At 34.0% G+C, this 17,480-nt stretch overlaps 1 protein-coding gene across 1 annotated transcript; it reads right to left on the reverse strand.

Annotated features, from left to right (window-relative positions):
* Window positions 1-2,620: 2,620 nt before the first annotated feature.
* LOC136232230 (gamma carbonic anhydrase 1, mitochondrial-like) lies at window positions 2,621-9,774 on the reverse strand. The gene is made up of 6 exons (XM_066021273.1): window positions 9,505-9,774; window positions 8,745-8,888; window positions 7,807-7,932; window positions 7,559-7,710; window positions 3,205-3,500; window positions 2,621-3,077 (listed from the first exon to the last, which is right to left on the reverse strand). The coding sequence occupies exons 1-5, from the start codon at window positions 9,617-9,619 to the stop codon at window positions 3,222-3,224; spliced, it is 816 nt and encodes a 271-aa protein (XP_065877345.1). The 5' UTR covers window positions 9,620-9,774; the 3' UTR covers window positions 2,621-3,077; window positions 3,205-3,221.
* Between the last annotated feature and the right edge of the window lie 7,706 nt (window positions 9,775-17,480).

The following is a 17,480-nucleotide window of genomic DNA, read 5'->3' on the forward strand; positions in this document are numbered from 1 at the left end:
AAACATGCTCCAATTTTTTATTTATTTAATTTCTCTATATTTTTTGTAATTTATGTTTTTAAATGTTAAGGACGATGTTCTAAATATTGTTACATACGTTCTAACCTTTATAATTTGTGTTCTAAAAATTAAGTATAATGTTTTAAAAAATCAGTAAATATATGGACCATTTTTACATTTGTTCTATAATATAATTTATAACTCATATTCTAATAACATAACGTATGTTCTAAAGTTTATAGTTTGTGTTCTAAAAATTAAGTATAATGTTCTAAAAAAATCAGTAGATATCTGGATCATTTTTGCATTTGTTCTATAATATAATTTATAACTCATGTTCGAAAAAACATGACGCATGTTCTAAAAAATATAACGTATGTTCTAAAAAATATGTCGTATTTTCTAAACTTCATAGTTCGTGTTTTAAAAGTTAAAATATATGTTCTAACGTATGTTTAAAATAATATATTTTCTTATATAAATAAAATATTAACATGAAATTTTATTAAAATATATAATATATTTTTACTTAAAAAATACTATATGGACCATTTTTGCATTTTTTTTTTTGAAATATGACCATTTTTGCATTTGTTCTATAATATAATTTATAACTCATATTCTAAATAACATAGCGCATGTTCTAAAGTTTATAGTTTGTGTTCTAAAAATTAAGTATAATGTTCTAAAAAAAATCAGTAGATATCTGGATCATTTTTGCATTTGTTCTATAATATAATTTATAACTCATGTTCGAAAAAACATAACGCATGTTCTAAAAAACATAATGTATGTTCTAAAAAATATGTCGTATGTTCTAAACTTCATAGTTCGTGTTTTAAAAGTTAAAATATATGTTCTAACGTATGTTTTAAAAAATATATTTTCTTATATAAATAAAATATTAATATTAAATTTTATTAAAATATATAATATATTTTTATTTAAAAAATATAGTATTGGATTTTTTTTAGCATCAGATGCACTTAATAATATATATAAGAATTGTATAACGAACAAACTAAAGCAAACGTATTTTTATTTAAAAATTATAGTATTAGATTTTTTTAGCATCAAAAGCAATTAATAATATATAAATAAAAGAATTGTATAATGAACAAACTAAAGCAAGTGTATTTTTATTTAAAAAATATAGTATTGGATTTTTTTTAGTATCAGAGCCACTTAATAATATATAAATAAAGGAATTATATAATAAACAAACTAAATAAGTGGCCCAGCGGCAAATGGCGTGTGCGTGTCTCTCTTTCTATGCATTTAGCGAGGTTATTCTTTTATCGAACATTCATTTATCGAAATTTAACTGTATTACTAAGGCTTAAAGTATTATTGGTCCTTGACTTATCTAAAATTTTATCATTCGGCCCCTGGCCTATTATTTGGTTACATTTGACCCATGAGCTATCCCAATTGGTGAAATTTCACCCAATTTGTATGAATATTTAACGGAATCGTTATCTCATTTACAAGTAATGATATTTTGACACTTGAACTTGAAACGTGATGTTTCTTAAAGTTTTGTTGCCACATTATGTGAAAATAATTAATTAGATTAAAAAATAAAAAAACAAATCCTAAACTAAAATCTATTAAGTTCATGTGTCAAAATATCGTTACTTCTCAATGAGATAACGATTCGGTGAAGTTTGAATACAAATTGGGTAAAATTTCACTAATTGAGATAGATCAGGGGCCAAATGTGACCAAATAATAGGTCAGAAGCCAAATAATAAAATTTTGGATAGATCAGAGACCAAATAATACTTTGAGCCTATTATTAACATATTTTTTTTTATATAAAAATGCTAAATATCATTTCATTAACTTAAAAAGTAGAAATACAACACAAAAACGATGAGAAATAAAACCTCCATCTCATACAGACTACAATCAGTACAAGATCCACAAATGGAAGAAAATAGACTACAAAGAGCAATATCAAAATACGGTCATATATAAGCTAATTACAGAAAAATGCATAAAATGTTTATTATATTATTAATACGGTTACATCACTTGCAAAAATACACGAAACTTATTAAATTTATTTGGAATAACCGATGTGGTAATCAAATAACGGTCAAATAAGCACGTTCAAATTTTCTATTAGATAAGTGTAAAATTAATTTTCCTTGGAAACATTAATTAAATATTTTTTCATTTCACATGTTAAGAGTAAATCTTCACATTTCCAAAACTAATAGAAACAAATTTTAATATTATCCGTATAATAATTTAGTAATACTCACCTCTTAATATCTTTCTCCCAAACAAGATAAGTTGACTTACTTTATGTGACTCGTGAAAGTTAAAATCGACCATTGCAAGTGTGACATAATTGGTCATTTGAACTATACATTTCTATTTTTAGCACAATTAAAATGTTAAAAATAAACTGAAGAACAGATTCAGAAAGAATATAAGGCAGCATGAGAGGTCCTCCTAATAAAATCCCATGTGAGGATAAAATGATACATGTAATGGCTGCAATGACAGCATTGGCTAAAAAGTAAGCCTAGAACAATGCTGAATGCTCAGCATTGATAGACATAAAGTAGTTTCATTATTAGTATATCGTGAGCATTGTTAAAAGGGCATATGATTCTACTATTCTCTTTTTGTAACATTGCATTCAAAACTGTCAACCAATGATCAAATTTTACAATATCATGACCAAGTATAAAGGCTAAATATGACAACATTGACGAAGACAGGCCAGAGTGACAATTTGTGTCAAGTACCAAGACTAAATGTCCCAAAATTGAAGTACATAAAAATGACTAATTGTGCCAAATATAATACCTTTTCTAATGTTGCTTTACCATCATCCTTGAGCCATAATAGTAAAAAACATTATCGTTCCTCATATTACCGTACTTCAAAACAATGTATGTAAGTATGCCCGCCACAAGAGCTCCCTTATACCGGGTACAACAAAGTTTATTAAGAGGAGAAGTAAATCCTGCTTTATGGCCTCCCCTTCTCCCATGGAAGAGTATAGAGTTTGAACACCCACAAGTTGAGTAGATCCAAAAGCTTAAAATACAGCCCTAATTCTGCACAAAACACATATGGGATGGGATTGGTATCATTGGGAAAGAAAGACATATCCATTCATGTATTTACACACAACAATATTTCTTAAAAGTCAAATATCAAGTTTTTAATTTGAAGAGATACTACCTCGAGAAAAAAAAAACTCAAATTGCCTTTTGTGCCTTTTCTGGTAAGATATTATCTGGAAGAATGAGTTCAGCAGGAGTTTCACGAACAACTCCCAGCATTGAGTCATACTCTTCATCACGACGAGCAAATTTCTTGCGGAGCATCTTCTCAAACTCAATCTCATCAAAAGGTTTAGCGTTCTCAGCTGCATGAACCTGTGCAAGATTGGAGTAGTTGGCAGCTGACTGAGAAAAGAAGGCTATCTCTTCTCCAGTTAGCTTTCTCAGAAACTTTGCTGGATTGCCTCCCCAGACCTGCATATGTCACAATTACATTAGCTTGTATTTTATGAATTATGCCTGAAAATCTTTTAATCATGTCAATCGAGGAGAAGTCCCAGTATCAGAGAACATATCCCAGAATATACGCACTGACATAGAAATAAAGCATATATAAAGCGAAGGGGACAAGCGAATCAAGCAAAATTGAAGATAAAATACAAAATTTCTACTTGATAAGTAAATACAGACACATCTGACCTGGACACCATTCCAAGGATAACTCCGCCTGTGAGGGTCACTCGGTGGCATTTACAGCCGGTCCCAAACCCAGACAAAGGAGGAGGGTTGCGATAGGTTTGAGGCGGCTAGCATAAAGCTTAGCCACATCTTATGGACATGAACCAAAATATGAATATTGTGGGGGCATTTCCTACTCAGCGACGCACTGCACTTCATAGACCCGGGTGTAGTGAAAAATGTGCAAGGGTTGCTAGGTCGTCGCCCCAAAGCGGCGCGCCATTCCGTTGCCCGGGGGTGGTGTCAAATGTGCAAGGGTCCCCACATGATGGACGCGTGCGGGTAAATAATCTAGTCCATGGTAATGGTAATGGTAATGGTAGGGGTAGTATGTTACACTTTGGGACATGGGACATAGGCTATTTGACAGGAAGATTAGTTGAAATTGTAGATGTTATGAAGAGGGGAGAATAAATATAATGCGCCTACAAGAAACCAAGTGGGTTGGAGCCGAGGCCAAAGAGATAGCTCTTTGGGATTATAAGCTTTGGTACTCAGGAAAGGATAAAGGTAGAAATAGAGTAGGTAGATATTCTTATTGATCGGGAGTATATTGATGATGTAGTAGCAGTGTCTAGAAAGAGCGGTCGAATTATGAGTATTAAGCTTGTGATAGGGGGATGAGGTTGTGAATGTCACAAGTGCATATGCACCACAAATAGGATTAGATGCCTCTATAAGACAAGCTTTTTGGGAGGACTCGGGGGAAATGGTGCAACGGGTTTCTAGGGATGAGAAGATGGTACTAGGTGGTGACCTCAATGGACATGTGGGTTCTAGGTGAGATGGGTTTGAGAGTGTTCATGGAGGTTTTGGTTTTGGAGATAGGAATGAGGTTGTGAATGTGCATATGCACCACAAATAGGATTAGATGCCTCTATAAGACAAGCTTTTTGGAAGGACTTGGAGGAAGTGGTGCAACGGGTTTCTAGGGATGAGAAGATGGTACTGGGTGGTGACCTCAATGGACATGTGGGTTCTAAGCGAGATGGGTTTGAGAGTGTTCATGGAGGTTTTGGTTTTGGAGATAGGAATGAAGCAGGAAATGATACTCTGGAATTCGCATCAGCCTATGACATGAACACTTGGTTTACGAAAAGAACCTCCCACTTAGTGACTTATCGGAGTGGCAGTAATACGAGCCAATTTGACTTTTTCCTAGTAAGGAGTGCTTGGAGAAAGAGATATATTGATTGTAAGGTGATCCCTGGTGAGAGTACGACAACTCAATATAGAGTAGTGGTGCTTGATTTTCGAAAAGATGTATAAGAAAACATATACCACAAGTGGAGACTAAGATTAAGTGGTGGAAACTGCAAGGGGAGAACCAACAAAAATTTGTGGATAAGATGACCACATATTTGGTCTTGTAATGGAGGTAGCATGCCACCGGATAAGGACACATCTTGGAAGACCGAAGAAGTACGACAAGCAATAAAGAGTAAGCGAGAATACTATAAAATATTGGGGAAATCCAGGAGTGATGAGAACTACGAAAAGTATAAAGAGGCTAAAAGGGAAGCAAAGAAGGTCATACGAAATGCCAAAGCAAAGGTGAATTGGGATCTGTATACAAGATTAGATACGAAGGAAGCGGAAAGAGACATATATAGAATTGCTCGTATGAGAGATAGGAAGACGCGAGATCTCAGAAAAGTTAAATGTGTGAAGGATGTGGACCAAAGAGTCTTGGTTGGAGATAAGGATATCAAGGAACGATGGAGGTCCAATTTTGATGACTTATTTAATGGAGATCGCGGACAAGATGTTGGAGATATAAGTATCCCTCACGATATGATAAATCGTGACTGCATTCGGAGAATTCAAAAGGGTGAATCAAAATGGCATTAAAAAAGATGAGATTGAAGAAAGTAGTAGGACCTGATGGCATCCCTATTGAGATTTGGAGATGTTTGGAAGGGAGATGAATCGAATGGTTGACGACTTTCTTCAACAAGATTTGGAGAAGCAATAAGATGTCATCGGAATGGAGGAAAAGTACCCTAATCCCTTTGTATAAGAACAAAGGCGATGTTCAAGATTGTGCCAACTATCGAGGAATCAAATTAATGAGTCACACTATGAAAATGTGGGAATGAGTGATCGAACAAAGGCTAAGGAGGAGGGTGAAGATCTCGAAAAACCAATTTGGCTTTATGCCAGGAAGATCAACTATGGAGGTCATCCATCTAATGAAACAATTAATGGAGTACTATCAAAATAAGAAGAAAGACTTGCATATGGTTTTCATTGACTTAGAGAAGACATATGATAAGGTACCAAGGAAAATACTTTGGTGGGTTTTGATAAGGAAAGACATTTCGCGAAAATATATTGACATCATAAAGGACATGTATGAGGGAGCATGCACGAATGTACGTACCAGTGTTAGGAAGACTGAAGAGTTCCCTATTACGATTGGAGTGCATCAAGGTTCCGCACTTAGCCCATTTCTTTTTGCCGTCGTTATGGATGAATTAACGAGTTCACTTCAAGACAGTATACCATGGTGCCTGTTGGTTGCAGATGATATTGTGTTGGTTGATGAGACGAAAGAAGGCGTGGTGAGGAAGTTGGAACTATGGAGACAAACTTTGGAATTTAGAGGCTTTAAGTTGAGCCGAAGTAAGACGGAATATTTGGAGTATAAGTTTAGCGGCAATAGAAGTAGGGAGGCAGGGATAATCACCCTAGATGGGAGGGTTGTCCAGGACTCAGATTCCTTCCGTTATTTAGGGTCTATTATTCAAACGGATGAAGATGTTGCTCATAGGATTAAATCTGGTTGGTCGAAGTGGAAGAGTGCTATTGGTTTTCTTTGCGACCCCGACATGCCTAATAGATTGAAGGGAAAATTCTACCGCACGGCAATTAGACATGCATTGTTACATAGTACGGAGTGTTGGGCAGTGAAACACTGTCACATTCATAAGATGTCGGTGGCGGAGATGCGTATGTTGCGATAGATATGTGGTCACACGAGAAAGGATCGGGTGAGTAATGAAATAATTAGGACAAAAATAGAGGTTACATCTATTGAGAATAAAATAAGGGAAAACGACTAAGGTGGTTTGGCCATGTAAGACCAAGAGCGTTTGACGCGCCGGTTAGAAGGATTGAAGAGTGGCAAAGGGATGCAACGGTGAGGGGTAGAGGAAGGCCTAAGCAAACTTGGAAGAGGCTGATCGAGAGTGATATGAGTTTATTGGGGATTGAGGAAAATATGGTAGTGGATAGCACAGAGTGGAGGGAGAAAATTTATGTCGCTGACACTACTTGATTTCACGGTTTCGTATGACGATCCATATTAGCCCATCCCGAATCATTTCGGGACTAAGACTTTGTTGTTGTTGTTGTTGACACCATTCCAAGGACAAGTAATTGAATGATTGTGAGAATAGGATCATGCAAGAACAATATTGTCATGTAGCCATTCCTTACAATAGTTGCAAGCTTCGGAAGCCAATGAAAAACCTACCAACCATGCCATCTTATCCATGTTTATGGACAACATAAACTTAATATATATTATTAGCTCACCACTTATCGTTATTCATAATCATGAGAAGTGTGACAATGAGGACGTTTCCCTACTACTTTATTATACTATTTAGAATAAATTCTTGTTTTCTCTTTCTAAAATGTATGTGCTTAGTACTTAAAACGCATGGTCTGCTTGCACGCGAATAATAATGTTGACAAATAAACCAAACAACCACTCAGAAACACTCAGAAAGTATATACAGGACATGGTGATAGTTACTTGCAGAGAGAGAAGTTGCTTGCAGACATACCTCTCCAGCAGGAATCTTTGTGTTCTGCCTTACTAGGGCTCCAGCAGCAACCATGGCATGTTTCTCAACAAGAACACCATCTAGAAGTGTGGCTCCCATTCCAACAAAAGCCTCATCTTCAACAGTGCAGCCATGTAAAACAGCACTATGGCCTGCCCATTTAAGACTTTAAATAAAAACTACACATTATAATTGAATCCTAATGAAACTTCTTAATACAAAAGATACGCCAATGCTATATTGCTCACCTACAGTGACATTGTCCCCAATTATGGTTGGTAACACCTTTCCGCTTAGATTAGATTTTGCAACATGGACAAGTGAATTATCTTGTATATTAGTTCCAGATCCAATGCTAATGTTGTTCACATCACCTATCCAGAAAGAAAGGTTTACATGATTATAAGCATAGCCAGCAAATACAGCCACCAAAACAAACAAAATCACCATTCACCCTAATGTGATGCCAAAAATTCAAAATAATATCCACCCATGTAACGTGAATTGGATTATCCGTACCACTATTTATATGATTATTGCTTCACTAACTTCTTAAATCCACAATATATTTGATCGGATGAGGTAGAAGTACAGGGAAACAATGACCCAAATGTTAAACACTTGAAATAAGAAGTCAAACTCTGACAACATGAAAACTTTAGTTTCTTTTGAAGTCCTTAAGCAAGCAATATGCATAATATAATACAACCACCACTTATATTATGATAGAGAGAAGTATCGAGGAAATAAGGGTAAATTACAGAATATTATCATTTATCTCCATCTATAGTAAACCAACATAGGGTTTGGATAGAGTAACTACATTGAAATGAACTTCTAAGAAGAACACAAGAATTGAAGCACAGCTCAAATATATAGAAGTAGAACCCAAACGTCTGCATGGATAGTTCTCAGTTGAACCAAACTGTTATAAGAATAACAGAATAAAAATCCAATCAACTCAGAAAGGCCATACACACAAGTGAAACTCTTCCATGAATCAAATGAACCATTGAAGAGAAACAACATAAAAGAAATTGCATATTCTGATGAAAGCATACATTGAACAACAATAAGCAAAGCACAAGATTTAGAAAACGGTGTTATCTCTTTCAAAAAGAAATTGAAATTTTATATACAAAGAGTTCTATGACTGAAGTGTACAACAAGTCTCAAACAATCTCACCTCTTAAAACGCAGCCATACCAAATAGATGATGCTCTACCGACTTGAACATCCCCGATAATAGAAGCACCAGGGGCCACAAACGCATCCTTATCAACCACAGGAGCTTTATCAAATACGTTCATAAGAGTTCGATGTCTAGACACTAAAAGAGAAACAGAATCAGCAAACAGAACAACTAGATGCAAATTTTAGCACTCTAACCCATATTAGAAGTCTCAATATTCAGAATAAACAGCTACATTATAATATGTAAGGCACTATCAAAATACAGTACCATGAGTGCGCCCAAAAGAAATGATATCGCCAGCAAAAAACTATGGTTTATGCAATGAAAAAATTGAGGCACAGGAATAGACTAAAAGGCACCTCATTAAGAAGGGAGAAATTGGATTAAATAAAGATAAATAAACTATATTAACGAAGCAATCATCCTAATTAAAAAACTGATGAACTCGTTTGATATTCCATAGATTTCATTTGTCATCAATCAATTGTTTTAAAATATCAGTTAAATACGAACATTGAAGAGATAATACATTGCAACAGGAGTCTGTCTAGTGAAGGGCGAGCAGTGTACGAAATTCACAGTTATCTAAGCTAGGAAGCAGCCTCAAACGAAGTATGATTATTCAATGGCATTCTATAACGATTATATAATTGATGAGGAAATCAACAGAAAATAGGTGAAATTAGATGTTACAACAACGAGTTAGGGGAAGTTGGATGGGATCTAGAGTTTTGATAAATAAAGAGCTTACACTGCTCTCTGAAGTAGTAATTGCCTTGGAGGCGGCAGCCGAGACGATCAAGGGCCTGGCCGGTTTCACGAATCCAGAACCCGACGGAGTATATAGCTCTGCCTAGTGTCCCCATCTTTTTCCTCTAATCCAATCGGCCTGTTGCTGGTGTCTTTGCACTGTGATTGGAATGAAGCAGGTGAAAAATGGTGGTGTATGAGGGAGGGTCTGGTTCCAATTTCTGCCTGCCACTCCGGACATAGGAGGGCAAAAAAGGGTTATAACAAAATTAAACTCGACTATTTTCTAAAAATTCCCAGCAAGCTGTATAATTTAATGGCTTAACCCATCTGCTTCTTTATTTTTTCAAATTAAACCTCCAAACTTTAATTTTCACACGTATTATTCAAGGTTCCTTTAGCTAAAGTGTTAGTTAATGACTCAATGTGCAAAAACTAAAGGGAAATGTGGTTACGTTGAACAACGCCCGTGTGGTTTAAAAGTTTACAAAGTAGTACATGTACTTCATTCCATTAGCAAACACATACCAAATTGACTAAGGGTGTTAAAAGTCAAAAGGAAAAGAGTTAATTTGGTCCTTATATTTATTTATTTTTATAAATTGACCCCCTGATTATCTAATTATCATAAACAAACCCAAAAATAAAAAATAAAATTCAAATATGTCATCTTCTCCATCTCTCTTTAATTTCTTTTTTTTTCTTCTTTCTCTCTCATCTCTCTTAATTTCTCTCTCTAAAATAAGGACTAACAATGTGAGTTAAGTAAAAATATAGTCACTAATCAATCATTCAATTTATTTATTTATTTTTATTTAGTCTTTAAAATTATGTTGTGACTATAAAAATAAATAACAAAATTAAATGATTGATTAGTGACTATATTTTTACTTAACTCACATTGTTAGTCCTTATTTTAGAGAGAGAAATTAAGAGAGGGGAGAGAAAGAAGAAGAAAAAAAAGAAATTAAAGAGAGATGGAGAAGATGGTATATTTGAATTTTATTTTTTATTTTTGGATTTGTTTATGATAATTAGATAATCATGGGGTCAATTTATAAAAATAAATAAATATAACGACCAAATTAACTCTTTTCCCTTTGACTTTTAATATCGTTAGTCAATTTGGTATGTGTTTGCTAACGGAATGAAGTACATGGTACCACTTTGCAAACTTTTAAACCACATTGGTGTTATTCGTAAATGGACGTAACCACAAGGTTTATTTTTGTACTTTTCCCAAAACTAAATATCAAAGATTTAATCAATAAAAATTATAAAAATCAGGAGTTTAATCATTTTCATAATTTAAAAATTATAAAAATAAAAATTATAAAAATTAGATATCTACATAATTCAAAAATAGATTAAAAAGAAAGTTATTACTTGCTCACTTATAAAACTCATTCTCTAATATTAGAATCACATACCCCGATCTTAGTCATTTTACTTCGTTTAAGATGCGTACAATACATTTTCCGCATTTAGCTTACTTTTTTTGCAACTGAATGATTAATTGATTACATTTTATGCAAGTTCATGAGTTAAATGAACATTTTATGCAAGTGATGGGGTGGGAGGGAGGGAACTATAGAGACACTTTGAAAGTTCAGGAATCAATCAAACTTTTTGGATAAGTTCAGGAGACAAATTATGTATTAAGCCTTATTAGAACCAAAAATAATATCAACAACATGGATTTATACAATTAAAATATGGTTCTTTATATTATTTGTAAATAGATTTGTGTCAACTTAACCTCACATGAAACCTTTTTTTTTTCAATAAGAAGGAGCTTAACCTTCAATACTCTTTTGGAGTTTGTTTCAAACCTTATATAACTTTAGTTAGCTTATAAACACCATTGGATCTGAGGCACGACCAGAAATAGGGAAGGGCCTAGAGGGGTCCAGGCTCCCCGACCGTCGGAATCGGCCCTATTATGGATAATTTTACTCCTACCATGGATAGTTCCGACTCTTCTATTTCCGATAAATGAGGATTAATTAGCTCAATGAGTTTGTATTAATTACAAAATCCAATTTGATTAATATATCATAGAGGATAAATTTCTGCAAGTTTGTTTAAAACAACCAAATCTTACTTTTTTTAGTCCAAATCTAGTTTAATTTTGAGAATTTATACATTAGAACGATAAAATTAGTTCGTAACCATTCATATATATATATATATATATATATATATATGCAAAAAAACAAGAAAGAGTAAGCTCAATTTAGCAAAAAAAACAAAAATACGCGTGTAGGTGTAAAATTGGACCTCCAACAGATCAATAATGTATTCACCATTGATGTCAGGTACATAAAGATATTTTACAGCTTGTCAGAAAAATCTCGCCGAGGCAGGCCGCAATGCGTAGTTAGAATGATGACTATCTTCAAACCTTGGTGGTTGTTTTACATATACCACTTTAGTAAGATATCCATTTAAGAATGTACTTTTCACATCTATTTGATATAGCTTAAAGTTCTTGTAACATGAAGATGCACATTGCATTCTAATTGCTTCCAATCTAGCCAGTGATGTAAGAGTTTCATCATAGTCTATACCTTCATTTTGATTGTATCCTTGAGCTACCAGTCTAGCTTTATTTTTTATAACATTTCTAAACTCATTTAACATCTTCTAAACTCTCGTTTAATTCCAATAATTGTTTGATCTTTGAGTTTAAGAACTAGTTTCCATACTTTGTTTATTTTGCACTGATCGGACTTTTCTTGCATAGCAATGATAAAAGTTTCATCATTTTCAGGTTCTTTGAAGTTCTTTCACTCTAGTTCTGAAATAAATGCAATATTAACAAACTATTTTTAATTGACTTTTTGTCATTATCTTTAATAGAATAATATATACTTTTATATATAAAAATACTACAAATCTACTATTATCCGAGTATCTGAATTTGTATCTGAACGTCCAAACTTCCTACCGGATCTTTTAATGATTTCCCTGTAAGATAGAATAAGAGGTTAGAGAGGGGCCGGAGTAACCCACTCCAATGCCTAAGTCAGTAACTGTTGGAAGGGTAGATTAACTATTTGAGAGATATTAGTGTAAACGTACCATTTGATGTAACCATACATGTCTATTTATAAGATTTTGGCTGAACCCCTCTTTTTCTAGGAATCCTTCTTCTGTTGGAGGTCTGGTTTTAGGATAAGTCTTCTACAGAGAGAAGTCTTTGTCCTAGTCGCATGTGAGTTTCCTTTAATAAGGGAACATTCCATGGAAGTTCTTGATAGATCCGAAGGGTTGTGTTTCTACACAGAAGCAGAGACAAGGGGGGCCCGAGCCCCTCCGGCCGCTAGAATTATCATGTCCATGAGTAGTTCTGCCCCCTGTCTCCATAAAATTTGAGGCTCTTGTGGTTCCGACTCCTTGTTTCCAAGAAATTTAGATCGGGGTGCTAAATATTAGCATCCGAAAATGGGCTCAGGTCCTGTTAGACTCTCTCTAAACCAAAATTCCATTTTTTTAGACCTGTTAGTGTTGGGGTTTAGTGTCCTATAGACAATTGTTCTAGGATATAAACTTAATGTAAATGAAGTGTTCTTTCCATCATTTGTTTTAATAAGATATGGTTTCATAACTATATATAAAGGCAGACTCTTTTAAGAACTAAATAAGTCTAATAAAAATCCCTAAGTTTGTTTAAAGTGATTATAAAGTGTTCATACAAGCATGAAGTGAGACGAAACTTTATAATAAACTAATAAACTTAAAACTACCCCAAGTCAAGTAATATGTTTAGAAATAGGATTGACATATCACTGTTGAGACTTGCATGTAACAATGTCTTCTGTCGAGACAGAAAGCTGATCTCACAAGCTTCAGATATGCAGATATCTGGACAGTTACATGGATCCAATGAAAGGGAGTTCATTAGGATTGGGGACCCGACTTGAGATAACAGGATGGGTAGATTTATCCTTGTCACATGTTCATCTCATTGGTATTAATAGGTATAAGTAATCCTCAGACTCAAAGGAATGTTAATTAGTGATTCTGGATTATGGAATGTGATGCTTTGATCCTGTTGTAACACGATCCATAACAGAGATGACTCTGGGTGTGAACGGCAGACGATGGGTATCACAGGAAGTAATTGCAGGATAGTTATACATTGGATTGAGCATTTGTCACTCCCGATAAATGGGAGATACGTCCAAGGATCGCTTGTGGAAGACTTGACTCTAAATCCTTGCAAGGTGATAGCTTAAGACTTGAAATACAGATTTCACTTAACCTATCTAATTGGAGTTAACTCGGCCTGTACAAGTAAAACGAACGTCTCGCTATATGTGACTTGACATTATCCATAGTCATAAGATTCAGTTCAAGGATGTAGTTGATAAAGGATCGAATTATACTGTAACTAATACGGAAAGGTCAACGACAGAATCAACCTGTCTTCTTATAGCTCTGGGGGAATGTTTCGGATTTGCTAATCACATTTCGCGTACTCATTCCGTTATGCAAAGATTAAATATAATTCTGAGAAAATTAATTTAATAGTTGCATACGGCTAGAAGCAATAAGAACCTAATGGGTCACACATAAGACTTAGAGCCCAAAAGAGAAACAGATGTTAATTAATTGATGGAAGCCCAACTGAGTCCAATAAGGCCCAGTAAGCAAAGGGGGGGGGGCGATTTTATGTATAAATTACATAAAGAAATTAATTTGATTTTAAGCAATCCTAATTAGATTATGATTGTGAATTAAATTAATTAAAGGATAAATAAGTTAGGAGGTTTAATGAGATTAAATTGCTCCTATTATTATCCTAAAAGGTTATTATTATTATCTTTATATTTAGATATAATTATAGATAATAAATAAGAATTATATTCCGAATTAAATTCTTATTCAGTAACCTAATTCTATCTAACTAGGGTTTAGATACAAGAGAGTATATATACCCCCTATGTGTAAATTTCGGCTAACACAGTGTCTATCGAAGAGAAGAATTTCGACCCCCTTGTTGAGGACGAGATTATTCACCGTTTCCTTCCGTTTCAATTGATTATCAATCTCTTTCTCTATTCCTTGATATTGTGTTGATTAATTAGATGCAATCTATTCTTGATTGCTTTCATACGGTTGAATTCTAACTTGGTTTTGAATTGTGTTTTTGTCTTGTGCTCGGGAACTCGAAGTAAGAGTTGTGGGCACTTCGATTGCAACGGTAGATAGAACATCAAAATGTATTTCCTTCTATCCCTCTTTATATGAAATAACGATTAACGGATCTTGGGTTAATGGAAAAAGGTTAAAATTTTTATATTTCCGCTGCCAAACGTTTGCCTATTTTCCTTCAGTGGTTTCAGAGCCTGCGTTAAATCCGTTATTTCATATATGAAAATCAAAAGGTTTTTCAATCAGATTGAATAAATATTTATAGTTAGGTTAATTAATGAAACTGTTTTGATTAATTAATTCTAAAGATAAATAAGTTTTAATTAATTGTTAATTAAAATAGATTTTGCATATGTTCCTAATTATTATGGTTGATAATCATTATGACAAAACTATTAGATTTATAGTTAGATTGATAAAAGTTAGTTTTATTAAATCTAAAGATAAAACGGAAAATCTTTAATAAGTTTTCTTATTTTCTGAAAATCGTTTTAAAACCGTTTTAAAACCAATATATATATATATTTAAAAAAAAAACAGCAGGCGCAACCCGACTGCCATCGTGCGATTGCTGCCTCGCGGCAGCAATCGCATGACGTCTGGCCGCTGCTGCCGCGAGGCAGCGGCGGACCAGACGCGTGGCTGCTGCCAAACGGTAGTAGCCACGTGTTCGGGGCCCGGCCCGGAACATGTATATTTTAAAACTGTTTTAAAATATGGTTTTTAAATATAGTTATATATATATGTTTCAGAAATTAATAGTTTTCTATTTTGATCATCGAATAAAAGAATTTGTTTAAAAGTTTGTTTTACCTATTTGTAAATCAAAAGTATTAAATGAATTGAAATCAAAATAATTGGGACATGCATAAATAAAGTTTTGTATAGTTGTATTAATCTAAAAGGTTAATATAAAAGATACGAAACTGTTAGAATTAAAATTGGATGAAAGTTAATTTGATGATATAATGTGATTAACCTAAATATTACACAAATATTTTATGTAATCAACCAATTAAATTTATTTAATTGAGTCTATGTATGTTTGGAGTTATGGACATATTTGGACCCTCTATTTAGTCTTTTGGTATTTTTGAAATAGGGTCTGTGAGTCCTGCCTTTCTACTATCTATTGTAATTTCTCCTCTCATCTAATTCCCTTCAAGTTAGTTGAAGTTTTCTTTAGTAGTATAGAAATTAATATGTAATTTCAAGGCGTCATGGAGAAGATGGAGGACCTAAAGAGAAATATGTAATAGTTAGTATTTCCCTAGGTTTGGCCTTTTATTCCGTCTCTGGCTCGACGGAATAATTTAGATAATATGTCCATAACACCAATGTATGTGTCTGATGTATGCTAAAGCAAATCAAGACTAAGTTATATTATGAGACTTAAAATAAAAATCCCTCACTAATTAAAAGTTAAGTAAATAAGCAAGTTATTAAAATCGGTTGCCCCTCCCTAATATTATAATTCAGCCGGCAGTACTGGGGGCCTTTGGGTTGTTGAGCAAACTCAAGCTCGGGGTCTTATGGTAACACCTGAATTATCGAAAATCGTTCTTTCATGAATATGGGGTAATACTTAAATTAGATTATGGTAATTGGATGAGCAAACTCATGTTATCATAAACTAATGGGCAATATGGTTGGGATTAATATGAATAGCATATTAGTTACTAATGTGGTTAGTAACCCAATAACCTAGAAATCACATTAAAGATGTGATTGATTACATGAATCTACCTAACAAATGAGACTAGCTTGTTGAGCAAACTCAAGGTGAAATCTCAGGAGTTAGGATCCTAGCTCACTAAAGGATTTGTGAAATTCTTCGAATTAATATGGAGGGCTATTAATTTGGAAAAATAGTGGGAGCAATTTAAAATGAACTAAAAGACCTATAATTTTAGATTGATGTACTTTAAAGCAAATGAATAACATACGTTTACTCTTTCTCACTCTCAAGTTAAATTAAAACACTCTTAAAATCATGACTAAAACCAATCTGCAAAATATACTTACCGATAACGAGTTGAACGGTTCAAACTTCACCGACTGGTATCGCAACCTCAAAATCGTTTTGAAGTTCGATAAGATAGGGTATGTACTTGATACATCGATACCCCCTATCCCAGCTGATGATGATCCATCGAAGAGATCGATGCTTACCAGAAGCATAAGGCTGATGACGATCATGCGGGATGCATCATACTTGCATCGATGACACCGAAATTGCAGAGGCAACATGAGGAAATGGATGCCTATGTTGAAACACCTTTCCACATGATTTTGATTTGACAAAATTATTTAAGTTAATCCATGATTAAGGGACAATTAAATTTAAGTGCTTTGATTTAATTGTACTGATATGTTTGTTCAATGTTGAGTATAAATATAAATACAAATAGAAATAAAAAGTAAGATAGGACAAAGTCAGCATAAGAATACAGCACAAGCTGAGTAGAGAGGAACTCGGCGTAAAAGAAGATAAGTTATCTTCAGAACAAAAGCTTAAAGATCAAGCTAATCAACGAAGCTGAGTGGAACGAAACTCAGTATCAAAAGTAGAAAAGTCTTCTTGAGAACTATGTCTTGCAGAACGAAGCTGACCATGGAAGCTGAGTAAAAGAGAACTCAGTATATGAATTGACAACAATCGAAGACAACGGCTATCAAAGACAAGCTGAGTGATCTTCAGGACAGCACGAATGATCCGTTTGCTAAAAGACAAGATCCGACAACTGTCTGCACCAATCCAGAACCTTGGAATTACGCAAAAGCCAATTTCGAGATGAATGGGTCAACTGTTCGTTA

This window comes from Euphorbia lathyris, chromosome 1 (genome assembly GCF_963576675.1).
Source record: "Euphorbia lathyris chromosome 1, ddEupLath1.1, whole genome shotgun sequence".
In the NCBI taxonomy this organism is placed as follows: domain Eukaryota; kingdom Viridiplantae; phylum Streptophyta; class Magnoliopsida; order Malpighiales; family Euphorbiaceae; genus Euphorbia; species Euphorbia lathyris.

Coding starts and splice junctions, on each gene's coding strand:
- LOC136232230 (XM_066021273.1), bottom strand. CDS start 9,619: ATGGGGACACTAGGCAGAGCTATATACTCCGTCGGGTTCTGGATTCGT. Junction 7,933..8,744: donor GTATGGCTGCGTTTTAAGAG/GTGAGATTGTTT, acceptor CTTTCTGGATAG/GTGATGTGAACAACATTAGC. Junction 7,711..7,806: donor TGGGGACAATGTCACTGTAG/GTGAGCAATATA, acceptor TTAAATGGGCAG/GCCATAGTGCTGTTTTACAT.